At 42.5% G+C, this 13,808-nt stretch overlaps 1 protein-coding gene across 1 annotated transcript in view; it reads right to left on the reverse strand.

The window, feature by feature from the left end:
- The window catches only part of itga9 (integrin, alpha 9), a 146,931-nt gene that overhangs the window by 119,644 nt on the left and 13,479 nt on the right, over positions 1–13,808 (reverse strand). The window contains 2 exon segments of the mRNA XM_023993588.2: positions 8,124–8,191; positions 10,833–10,956. Coding sequence (XP_023849356.1) covers positions 8,124–8,191; positions 10,833–10,956 — 192 coding nt within the window.

Here is a 13,808-nt window from a genome sequence, read left to right on the forward strand (position 1 = left end):
CATTTGTAATTACACTGACATGCGGTAATGATAAATAATAGTGAAATGGCCTACAACTTTCTTGGGATCTTTGTTTTAATTATTGTGATATAGGCTCATGTTCAGATGTTTCGGTGTACCCACACAATTTATTTTGCCAGTACTCCTGTACTGTACTGGTTACTTTCACCCCTGCATATACCTACAACAGACAGAGCAAATTAAAATCAAATAAGCAAACAACAAAAACATCAGGTCAGTGACTCCAAATTTACCACCCATCTCTCACAGTCGACCTAACAAAAGTTACAAAACATCAAAAAGTCTAACGGAATGACAAGAAATTATCTAGTCGGGAAGTAAAGAAACAAACATCTGGAGTTGATTGGTCAGTCAGTCCTTGATTTGATGGTCAAATCAAGAGCTCGATTCATATACATCCGTTTCACTAGATTCTTAGAATGTCAAAATACATGCCGTTTCACTAGATTTTAGAAGTCCAGATACATCCGCTTCCTAGATTCTAGAATTGTCAGATACATCCGCTTTCACTAGATTCTAGAATGTCAGATACATCCCGCTTTCACTGTATTCTTAGAAGTGTCATTACATCCTTGCTGTCATACTTCATTTTTAAGGAATGTCAGAATGTTGTCTCCTGCTGTTCACTCTGTGAAACACTAGAATACTAAGACATTAGCTACAATTCAAAGACAAAGGTTAAGAACAACAGCTGTCCATTATATCTAACATTCCTCAGATTCTGACATTCTGTATTGAAATGCTGTCCAAGAGTCTGACAGCTCTTCGCTTGTCTGTGTATGGATAGTCTGCGGTGGAAAAAATGTGTTGTTCCTTTGCTCCTTTGTTCAGACGACTCCGTTGTTGAGTCCAACAACCCCCCGACCTTCTGGTAACACAACCTTGACATGCAACTTGGATGCTCATCGCTATTCCTACTCTTACATAACTTATTTTCCCATTCCTTATAAATGTTCAGCCGTGCACTATGCAAAGGTCTCATACAGTGTTGATTCCACACAGCCTGGAATCCAAACTAAATCATTTCTCATCTAGACAGTCCAAGTGTCTGTCTATTGGTGTAGTTCCAGACTGAACCTGTGAAGTGAAACAATGAAACTGAGTGATATTCAGGTTGGAGCCAGGCTAAGATTCCCCACAGGCTGCAGTTTGGTTTCCAGGCTAGATACCACACAGTACGGGGTGCAGAGTGAAATGATGGTCTGTGGTCTGAACTGATTTGATGGTAACTTGAAACCTTTTTTAGATTTCTAAATTGCATAACTTTATTTTTTCATTCCTTTTGAAGGTTAACTATGCAAAGTTCTTATATGATCTGGAGCCACAGTAGAATGAAATAATGATCTGAACTGATTTGATAGATGGACTTGGGTTCTGGACACTACTGCTGTTAGGTGATGCTCCTCAAATAGGAAGACTTCTCTTGGCATACAGACAGCTCAGCAATTTGAAAGACAGACCTGGTTTGGGCTTGGAACTGCTACTCTCTGTCAGGTAAGATAATGGTGGTGGTGTTGGTGTTGTTATGTTCCAGTGCCTGATCAGAATAGAACAGAACACTGCTCTTCTCTGGGCACACAGACAGAGACATTCAGACAGCTCAGCAAATAACTCAATAAGTCAAATTACTGATTACACTTGAATGGACTGGCACAACTTTAAACGGTGCACTACCTCTTTGATATGTCCTTATTTCACCTCATCAAAAGCACAGACTAAGTACAAAGAGAATGGCGGTGTACCAAATGGCACCCTATCCCCTATATAGTGCACACATTTTGACCAGAGAGCTATGGGTCTCCCGAGTGGCGCAGCAGTCTAAGGCACTCACTAAAGACCCTGGTTCGATTCCAGGCTGTATCACAACCGGCCGTGATTGGGAGTCCCATAGGGCGGRGCACAATTGGCCCAGTGTCGTCCGGGTTAGGCCGGGGTAGGCCGTCATTGTAAATAAGAATTTGTTCTTAACTGASTTGTGTGTTTCCGCTGTGAAAGCAAAATAAATCTTTATTTCCTTCTGACACTCTCTCTTTATGGGAGGAACAAGGCTTACAGTGTATCAGAGAGGTCAAGTCAGGTTAACACAGCCCCTCTTAGTAGCCTATGGAAACAGGAATGAGTAAGGAGACTAACATGGCTTTGGTAGATTTCTTTGTCATCAAAATTGCTCAAATGTAAAAAAAAAAAAAATCTAATAAATGCCTCAGTTAGACAATGGATGAAGGCACTCCAAAACCATCAGGTATTGAATGAATTATAGCACATAAAACTGGCACGGACAAATAATGAATGGAGTTTAGGTGGGAATTCAAGTATTCAATATACAGTACCAGTCAAAAGTTTGGACACACCTACTTGCTTGGGCCAAGATTGACTGACCTTCATGTCTTAAAGTAATGATGGACTGTCGTTTCTCTTTGCTTATTTGAGCTGTTCTTGCCATAAAATGGATTTGGTCTTTTACCAAATAGGGCTATCTTCTGTATACCACCCCTTGTCACTGCACAACTGATTGGCTCAAACACATTAAGAAGGAAAGAAATTCCACAAATGAACTTTTAACAAGGCACACCTGTTAATTGAAATGCATTCAGGTGACTACCTCATGAAGCTGGTTGAGAGAATGCCAAGAGTGTGCAAAGCTGTCATCAAGGCAAAGGGTGGCTACTTTGAAGCATCTCAAATATAAAATAGATTTTGATTTGTTTAACACTTTTTTGGTTACTACATGATTCCATATGTGTTATTTCATAGTTTTGATGTCTTCACTATTATTCTACAATGTAGAAAATAGTCAAAATAAAGAAAAAGCTTTGAATGAGTAGGTGTTCTAAAACTTTTGACTGGTACTGTAAATTGTCAAATAAATTCAATTATATGTGCATAATTTGCATAAATAGAGTGCCTGCAGAAAGTACTCACACCCCTTGACTTAATTAAAAAAAAAAAATGTTACAAATTGGAATTCAAATGGATTTGTCATTTTTTTTATCTACACAAATACTCTGTATTGTGAAAGTGGAAGAAACATTCTAAAAATGTTTCAAGATGAATGAAAAATAAAAAACTAATACACAGCCTTATTCTAAAATGGATTAAATAAAACAATTTCCTCTTCAATCTACACACAATACCCCATAATGACAAAGCGAAAACAGGTTTTCTATATCACTCGAAATTGAGCTCAGGTGCATCCTGTTTCCATTGATCATCCTTGAGATGTTTCTACAATTTGATTGGAGTCCACCTGTGGTAAATTACATTTATTGGACATGATTTTGAAAGGCACACACCAGTCTATATAAGGTCCCACAGTTGACAGTGCATGTCAGAGCAAAAACCAAGCCACGAGGTCGAAGAAATTGTCCGCAGAGCTCCGAGACAGGATTGTGTCGAGGCACAGATCTGGGGAAGGGTACCAAAACATTTCTGCAGCATTGAAGGTCACCAAGAACACTGTGGCCTCCATCAGTCTTAAATGGAACAAGTTTGGAACAACCAAGACTCTTCCTAGGGCTGGCCGCACGACCAAACTGAGCAATCGGAGAAGGGCCTTGGTCAGGGAGGTAACCAAGAACCCATTGGTCACTCTGAAAGAGCTCCAGAGTTCCTCTGTGGAGATGGGAGAACCTTCCAGAAGGACAACCATCCCTGCAGCACTCTACCAATCAGACCTTTATGGTAGAGTGGCCAGACAGAAGCCACTCCTCAGTAAAAGGCACATAACAGCCCACTTGGAGTTTGCTAAAAGGCACCTACAGACTCTCAGACCATGAGAAACAAGATTCTCTGGTCTGATGAAACCAAGATTGGCCTGAACTATGGCCTGAACGCCAAGCATCACGTCTGGAGGAAACCTGGCACCATCCCTACGGTGAGCCATGGTGGCAGTATCATGCTGTGGGGATGTATTTCAGCGGCAGGGACTGGGAGACTAGTCAGGACTGAGGGAAAGATGAACGGAGAAAAGTACAGAGAGATCCTTGATGAAAACCTGCTCCAAAGCGCTCAGGACCTCAGACTGGGGGCGAAGGTTCACCTTCCAACAGGACAACAACCCTTAGCACACAGCCAAGACAAAGCAGGAGTGGCTTCGGGACAAGTCTCTGAATGTCCTTGAGTGGCCCAGCCAGAGCCTGGACTTGAACCCGATGGTACATCTCTGGAGAGACCTGAAAGTAGCTGTGCAGCGACGCTCCCCATCCAACCTGACAGAGCTTGAGAGGATCTGCAGAGAAGAATGGGAGAAACTCCCCAAATACAGGTGTGCCAAGCTTGTAGCATCATAACCAAGAAGACTCGAGGCTGTAATCGCTGCCAAAGGTGCTTCAACAAAGTTGAATAAGGCTGTAACAAAATGTGGAAAAAGTCAAGGGGTCTGTATAGTTTCCGAATGCACTGTAAGTATTCAACCACCTGAGTCAATAAATGTTAGAATCACCTTCAGCAGCGATTACAGAGTCTTTCTGGGTAAGTGTCTGAAAGCTCTGCACACCTGGCTTGTACAATATTTGCCCATTTTAAAACTCTTCAAGCTCTGTCAAGTTGGTTGTTGATCATTGCTAGACAGCCATTTTCAAGTCTTGCCATAGATTTTCAAGCCGATTTAAGTCAAAACTGTAACTAGGCCAGTCAGGATCATTCAATGTCGTCTTGCTAAGCAACTCCAGTGTATATTTGGTATTGAGTTTTAGGTTATTGTCCTGTTGAAAGGTGAATTTGTCTCCCGGTGTCTGTTGGAAAGCAGACTGAAGCAAATTTTCCTCTAGGATTTTGCCATCCTTGAAAACATGAAGATTGTACCTTAGTGAAGTGTTGTGTTGGATTTGACCCAAACATAATGCTTCGTATTCAGGACAAAAAGTGAATTTATTTGCCACATTTTTTGCAGTGTTACTTTAGTGCCTTATTGCAAACAGGATGCATGTTTTAGAATATTTTTATTCTGTACAGACTTCCTTATTTTCACTCTCTCATTTAGGTTAGTATTGTAAAATAACTCCAATGTTGTTGATCCATCCTCAGTTTTCTCCTATCACAGCCATTAAACTCTGTAACTGTTTAAAATCACCATTGGCCTCATTGTGAAATCCCTGAACAGTTTACTTCCTCTCCGGCAACGGAGTTAGAAAGGACACCTGTGTCTTTGTAGTGACTGGGTGTATTGATACACCATCCAAAGTGTAATTAATAACTTCACCATGCTCAAAGGGATATTCAGTGTCTCTTTCTTTTACCTATCTACCAATAAGTGCCCTTCTTTGTGAGGCATTGGAAAACCTCTGTGGTCTTTGTGGTTGAATCTGTGCTTGAAAGTCAATACTCGACTGAGGGACTTTACATTTACAGTTGAAGTCGGAAGTTTACATACACTTAGGTTGGCGTCATTAAAACTCATTTTTCAACCACTCCACAAATTTCTTGTTAACAAACTATACATTTGGCAAGTCGGTTAGGACATCTACTTTGTGCATGACACAAGTAATTTTTCCAACAATTGTTTACAGACAGATTATTTCACTTATAATTCACTGTATCACAATTCCAGTGGGTCAGAAGTTTACATACACTAAGTTGACTGTGCCTTTAAACAGCTTGGAAAATTCCAGAAAATGGTGTCATAGCTGTAGTAGCTTCTGATAGGCTACTTGACATCATTTGAGTCAATTTGAGGTGTACCTTGTGGATGTATTCAAGGCCTATCGTTCAAACTCAGTCACTCTTGCTTGAACATCCATGCGGAAAATCAAAAGAATCAGCCGAGACCTCAGAAAAAACAATTGTAACCCTCCACAAGTCGGTTCATCTTGGAGCAATTTCCAACAACGCCTTGAAGGTACCATATTCATCGTTCAAACAATAGTGCGCAAGTATAAACACCAATGGGACCACGCAGCCGTCATACTAGCTCAGGAAGGAGACGCGTTCTGCTTCCTAGAGATTGACGCACTTGTGGGCGAAATTGCAAATCATCCAGAACAGCACCTTGTGAAGATGCCGGAGAAAACAGGTCAAAAGAATCTATATCCACAGTAAAACAATCCTATATCCGACATAACTGAAAGGCCCCTCAGCAAAGATAAACTGTTTGGCCATAAGACCATCGTTACGTTTGGAGGAAAAAGGGGCCGAAAGAACCATCCCAACCGTGAAGCACGGGGGTGGCAGGCATTTGTTGTTTGGGGTGCTTTTCTGCAGGAGGGACTGCGTGCACTTCACAAAATGGTGGGCATCATGATGATGGAAAACTATGTGGTATATTGAAGCAACATCTCAAGACATCAGTCAGGAAGTTAAAGCTTGGTCGCAAATGGGTCTTCCAAATGGACAATGACCCCAAGCATACTCCCAAAGTTGTTGGCAAAATGGCTTAAGGAAACAAAGTCAAGTTATTGGATGGCCATCACAAAACACCTGACCTTCAATCCCACGGAAAATGGGTGGGCAGAACTGAAAAGCGTCGTGCGAGCAAGGAGGCCTTCAAACCTGACTCAGTTACACCAGCTCTGTCAGGAGGATGGCCCAAATTCACCTAACTTATTGTGGGAAGCTGCTGGAAGGCTACCCGAAACGTTTGACCCAAGTTAAACAATTTAAAGGCAATGCTAACAAATACTAATTGAGTGCATTGTAAACTTCTGACCCACTGGGAATGTGATGAAATAAATAAAAGCTGAAATAATAATTCTCTCTACTATTATTCTGACATTTCACTTCTTAAAATAAAGTGGTGATCCTAACTGACCTAAGACAAGGACATTTTACTTGGATTAAATGTCAGGAATTGTGAAAAACTGAGTTTAAATGTATTTGGCTATGGTGTATGTAAACTTCCGACTTCAACTGTATGTGTAGGGTACAGAGATGAGTAGTCATTCAAAAATCATGTTAAACACTATTATTCCACACAGAGTGAGTCCATACAACTTTCTTTTTGACTTGCATATATTAATTAACTTAAAGGCGTAGAACAGGGCTGCAACCACAAAACTTCCCCTGTCTGCCTGCACTCACCTGTGCTATCTAGACTGCCTCATTGGAGGTCGGTTAAGTCAGCCCCCCGCACCTCTCTGATTCAGAGGAGTCGGGTTAATACGGAAGACACATTTCAGTTGAATGCATTCAGTTGTACAACTGACTAGGTATCCCCCTTTTCCTTTCATTAATTACTGTTGTTGTCAATGTTCTATTGCCATAATTCAACTTGTGTTCAATAGCAGGATACCGTCAGTATAAAAATCAACGCACTTGGCTCTAGATTACCTCTTTCTATACATACTTTACGTTGTTTGCTAGATCAGAAATAACACGACTATAATCCAGTTGTTCAGTTTCCGAAGTTGCTTTATATAGCGCATTTCCATTTGTAAACAGCTGTGTCAAATGATTACTTTTTAAAATTCCACAAAATAAAGTTATCTTTCTTCTCTTTCTTGTGATGTAAGTGTCGAGATTTTTAATCCCGACAAAGCTTTAATGCTCTTATAGTCAATGTATTCCATGCATTGACGCGCGTATTTCAGCCGTTACCTGTGGTTTGTTTGACAGGTCATTCCCAAGCGTTACCGTGGTTTGTTTGACAGGTCATTTCAGCCGTTACCGTGGTTTGTTTGACATGTCATTTCAGCCGTTACCGTGGTTTGTTTGACAGGTCATTACAAACATTTCCATGGTCGTAACGTTAACGAGAAAAAACGACAGGCACAAACAAGAGTATAAAAGAGTCGCAGGAGTAAAATGAAAGCATTCAATCCTGCGAGATTGAAGTGACAATTGGATTTTTCACCCCTCAAACACAGGACATAGATGGCTGAAAAAGACAGATTCTCAAGTGGACGGGGCATGCGCGTTGCTAAAAGCACTATGACTGCCGTCTGTGTGTTTGTTTGTGTTTGTGGTGAGTGTGTGTGTCCGGTGCGTCTGTCTGTCCAGTGTGTGTGTGTGTGTGTGTGTGTGTGTGCATGTGTATTCGAGCATTAAAACATATCCCAGACTGAAAGAGCAACCTCCAAACAGTATGACTGAACTAACAGAGACAGAAACAGTATCACATGTATTAGAAGAAGAGAAAAGTTGAACATGGAGAATGCACTGCTACTGACCTCAGTAAAAACGCCTGCTATCCCCGCTTGGCACGAGCCGTGCTCTTCCCCATACTTCTGCTTATAGTCTGCAAAGAAAAAACAAACCACAAATGATTTCGCTTTGTGTCTTAGCCAGCACTTTCACTCCTCTTATTTCTGTATTCCATATGGACCTAGTCAAAGTCTTCAGCGCGAGCCAAATAGGAATCTGGAATCAGGAGGAAGAAAGTTAGGCTTTGTTACAAATGTCACCCTATTCCCTATATAGTGCACTACTTTTGACCAGAGCCCTATGGGATTCACTATGGGCACTGGTCAAAAGTATTGCACTATGTAGGGGATAGGGTGACATTTAGGAAGCAGAGTTACAAACTACAGAGTAAGGCAACATTCAACATAAACTCACACTTGGGGGGACACTACCTCTCGAGTTACAGAACAATATTGGGCTTGGATATCTCTGAATCACAGGGTACACATGGCCCCATCTGAGGCCTAGCTGAAGTGTGTGTGTGTGTGTGTGTGTGTGTATGTATGTGTGTGCGCGCATGCCTAGCTGCAGTGGCTCCGTGAGATTGGAAGCAATAGCAGAAAGGAAGGAAAAAATGTTTTTATAAAAAAATCTAAACCTGCGAGTCCAATCAAGAAATAAAGGCCTGCCTTCATTTGAAAAAGAAACTCACTTGGCCGAATCAAAACGCATAATGTAATGAAATTTGGCTGTGGTCAAAAGTAGTGCACTATGTAGGGAATAGGGTGCCATTTAGGACGCAYGCCATGACACTTGTATAGAACATTCTAGGGAAATGACCCGTTACCGAGTCAATGTGCGAGGGCCAGGTTAGTCGAGGTAATGAGGTAATATGTACATGTAGGTAGGGGTAAAGAGCAGTAGTCAGCAGCATAGAAAAGGAGGACGATGCAAAATAGTTCTGGTAGCCATTTGATTAGCTGTTCAGAGTCTTATGGCTTGGGGTAAAGCTTGTTTAGAAGCCTCTTGGACCTATGACTTGGCGCTCCGGTACCACTGCGTGGCAGCAGAGAGAACAGTTTCTGACTAGGGTGGCTGGAGTTTGTCAATTTTTAGGCCTTCCTCTGACACTGCCTGGTATAGAGGTCTGGATGGCAGGAACCTTCCCGGTGATGTACTGGGGCCGTACGCACTACCCTCTGTAGCCGTTGCGGTCGGAGCCAGCAGTTGCCATACCAGCGGCCATGCAACCATCAGATCCGCTCTCGATGGTGCAGCTGTAAACTTTTTGAGGATGTGGACCCATGCAAATCTTTTCAGTTTCTGAGGGGGAATAGGCTTTGTTGTGCCTCTTCACGACTGTCTTGTGTGTTTGGACACATGATAGTTTGTTGGTGATGTGGACACAAGGAACTTGAAGCTCTCAACCTGCTCCACTACAGCCCCATCGATGAGAATGGGGTGTGCTCGGCCCACCTTTTCCTGTAGTCACGGTCATCTCCTTTGTCTTGATCACATTGAGGGAGAGGTTGTTGTCCTTAGCACCACACTGCAGGTCTCTGACCTCCACCTATAGTGTCTCATCGTTGTCGGTGATCAGGCCTGACAACCGCTGTGTTCGTCGGAAGTGTCGTCGTGCGGATCCCCACACGCACCCCTCGCGGACCACGCACGAGACCCGCGAGAATCGGGCATCACAACGCGCAAACAAAGAGTTTCAGAAGTATGGACAGTTGATCTGGGATCAGTTTTTCTTTCAAGATCATAATGCATAATGATTAGATGCATAGGGTGTGTGCGTGTAATATTGATCCTTTACAGCATAATGAAGTGTGTGTGTTGTCCTTGGAATCCGTAAGGTGTTGCGTCTGCCAGACTGAGAGCTCATATTTCTCTCTTTAGTTGGTTGAGAGAGAGAGAGAGAGAGAGAGAAAGAGTGAACACACTTCAAGGCTCAAAAAGTGCCAGCTAGCTTTTAAAGTCAGGATATCAGTCAGTGGTCTGGAGTGTGTGTGTATGCAGAAGTCTATAACTCATTGTGAGAGCGGAGAGAACGTTGCCATGATTAAACTACCTGCACTGTCTAACCTGGGGCCGAGGGTGTACACAGCTTAAAACAACACAACCCACGCCACCACCACACCACACACACAAACACACACACAACACACACACAACACACACACACCACACACACACACACACACAACACACACACACACACACACACACACACGACACAACCCAAGCCCTCTCCCCCTCATCCTACTTATCAACTTTGGTAAAGTCTCTGTGTCTGTCTGTGTCTATAAGTTGTGTACAGTGTGAGTCAATTTGGCTGATGGAAGAATTCCATTGAAATTAACATGCAGTAACCATGACCTTACTGCCTGTCTGTTTGTCGGTAGAAGGAAGCATCTGTGTATGCATAGTTTACCAGGAAGGAAATGATTCTACATTATTTGATCTAATCCATCATGAAGTGGATGTAAAGCAGTGTTTCTCAACATGGGGTGCTATTACCTATAAGAGTAACTGGCCTATAAGCAGGGGTTACGTTGGAAGACTCATGAGAAAATAGACGATCAATCGTTCATGAGGGGGTACTTCAGGCAGAGAAAAATCTAATTAGGGGTAGAGTAATCCAAAAAGATTGAGAACCATTGAGGACATTACTGTACCTTCTTACCAAGGGATTAGGGCTTGGGTCCTGTCCTGTACAGTTGGTGTGTGTATGTGTGTGTGTACTTCTGTACCTTCATAGCAGGGGATCAGGGCTTGGGTCCGMCCCTGTAGCGTAGGAGGGATGATGGAACAGTAACCATGGGGAAGGATGAGCTCAGAGTCATAGTAGACGTTCTTCCAACGGTGGGCACAGGCCTGCATCAAACACATGAGGTGAGGCATAGTCAGAACAGAGAGACAGACACTGACAGACAGAGAGACATGGCATCTCACTCAAGTATGACTGGATCTACTGGCCTCCTCTGAGAGATAACTGAGAGAACGGACAGACAGAAAGGGCGGAGAAATGGACACATGGACAGACAGAAATGACAGACAGAAGCACATGCACACACACACACACCCACCCCCACACACATTAACCAATAATGTGCATTCCCAAACACTTGACATAATAAGTGTATTCTTTAATCTACCATCCTGATTACTTAACTCAATAGTTGTTATGTAACTCGATATCCACAAAGCAGAAGGCAAGACCGACTCTGTATTATGTGAGATGGAGACAGTGTGTCTGCGTCCCGAATAGCAGCCCTATGGGTCCTGGTCAAACATAATGCACTATATAGGGAATTAGGGTGCCATTTGGGATTCAGCCACTGTCTCTGTGGCTGCCAAATTAACTGTTCTGAGAGAAGAAGGGGGATGAAAGCAAAGCCAACTGTGACCATAACGGCCCTGGTCTCATTGGTCTGTGGTGTGAATATCTGAACATCAGCTTAGGAACAACCCCTGCTTCCAAAACAGACATTTTATATGCGGTGGGATGAGATCCTAACTCCTAGTTAGACCTAACTCATAACATCTTCATATTAACATTTTAGTTGCTTCCCAGGTCTCCTTTCACACTATTGAACCAAACTGTGCTGACACTTATTTTCTGTCCAGTACCGTTCCAGCAACTATGGTGGATGTGTAACCAGGCCAGCTCAGTCCAGCGTGGTTCAGGTCAGCTAAAGAACATCTTGAAAAAGAAAAGGAGAGCTGGCCTCTAAGAGCTCAGATGCAATAATTTAATAACCAACATTTGGACAGCCAAGCTGTCTTCATCAGGGTATAATGGCAAACACTGCGGGTTACTAATTTATATAGTTTMAAAAGACACACAGGTGCCTGGCCGTGCTGCTGCTACAGTTTATACTGTTCTGCTTGCGGCTATGGAACCCTGACCTGTTCACCGGACGTGCTACCTGTCCCAGACCTGCTGTTTTCAACTCTTTAGAGACAGCAGGAGCGGTAGAGATACTCTGAATGATCGGCTATGAAAAGCCAACTGACATTTACTACTGAGGTGCTGACTTGCTGCACCCTCGACAACTACTGTGATTATTATTATTTGACCATGCTGGTCATCTATGAACATTTGAACATCTTGGCCATGTTCTGTTATATTCGCCACCCGGCACAGCCAGAAGAGGACTGGCCACCCCTCATAGCCTGGTTCCTCTCTAGGTTTCTTTCTAGGTTCTGGCCTTAGTTTTTCCTAGCTACAGTGCTTCTACACCTGCATTGCTTTCTGTTTGGGGTTTTAGGCTGAGTTTCTGTACAGCACTTTGAGATATCAGCTGATGTAAGAAGGGCTTTATAAATAAATGTGATTTGTGTCTGTAATCATGGCCGACTGTGGCTTGATTTCATTGATCAATTTACAGATATAAAAAGAACATATAAAAAAGCATGAATGGAATACATACGATCATAGATACAATTTGGCTACATAGGCCAACAAACATTATTTACAATGGATAACAAAAACACAATCACAAGAATGGGTTTAGATCAAAGTCTACATTGAGACCGAAGGGCAAGGGTTTTAAATTAAAGATCCAGGCAGCCTCGTTTAAACATCCCCTGCTTCCAAAATAAAGAACATCCTGCCTCCAAAAAAGCAATTGTATATGTAGTGGGTCATAAGTTTACTCATCATAAGATGTTAATAATAACCTCTGAATTCCTATAATTTCTCATAACATATTCATACTGTAGTAACACACTGCGCTCCGTCCTACTCATTTCACATTATTGTGCTGGCCCGAGCCAAACTTTACAGCCACAGGAGTATTTCTTCTTTTCAGCATGGTTTCAGAAACTGATGCATAACGACTAGGGATGTAACTATTCACAGATATGCATCTGTCCCTGTGCTTTGGGCAGGACCCCAAACGTAGCATGCATCGGTGAGAAATCAATTCAAATAGCCGGTTCACTAAAATGTTTTGCTCAAATGACTTTCTTTCTACCTTCTGAAAATACCGCTCATCTTTTGTGACAACTGCATCCTCTTCTTCAGTGTCTAACTAAGCATGTAATTATGTTGACAGTCTTTGATCTACAAGGCATTTTGAATGACGAACAACCACAGGCAATATCATTAGCCTAGTCAAACTGCGCGCCGTGCGCAGATTCGCGCGCTGACCAACGAGATGGCCTATTCCTGATCTGGCACTTCTATCTGCAGGTCACCTTCAGCATTCAAATGTTTGTAAACTGGCTTGCGCAATATTAGGCTTTATTGGTTGAGTTACAAACAATGTCATTTCCAGGGTTATACCCAGAACATGCCCAGAATCGTTTCAAACTAAAATGTATAGTTCCTGTATCGGAGCCGATGTATCTAGAAACCTATTGAATCSTCTTGAAAGGGAAAAATGCACATCTCTAGTAACCTGGCCAGCTCAGTTAGGTACAGTTCAGTAGTGTGAAAAGCCCTTAGTCTTGCGAAATCCGTACATTACAGAACTCTTAGGAACTCAGTTGAGGCGCAGTGTAGAGAACGCTCTACCTCAGTTGGTAGAGCATGGTGCTTGCAATGTCAAGATCGTGGGTTCGATTCCCAGGACCACCCATACTTAAAATCTATTCCTGCATGACTGTAAGTCGCTTTGGGAAAAAAACGTATGCTAAATGGCATACGTGAACTGGCTAACCACTTAGCTAGATAGCACATTTAGACAGTTAACTTAATAGTTATAAGATATCTAGCTGGC

The sequence above is a fragment of the Salvelinus sp. IW2-2015 genome, linkage group LG8 (assembly GCF_002910315.2).
Source record: "Salvelinus sp. IW2-2015 linkage group LG8, ASM291031v2, whole genome shotgun sequence".
In the NCBI taxonomy this organism is placed as follows: domain Eukaryota; kingdom Metazoa; phylum Chordata; class Actinopteri; order Salmoniformes; family Salmonidae; genus Salvelinus; species Salvelinus sp. IW2-2015.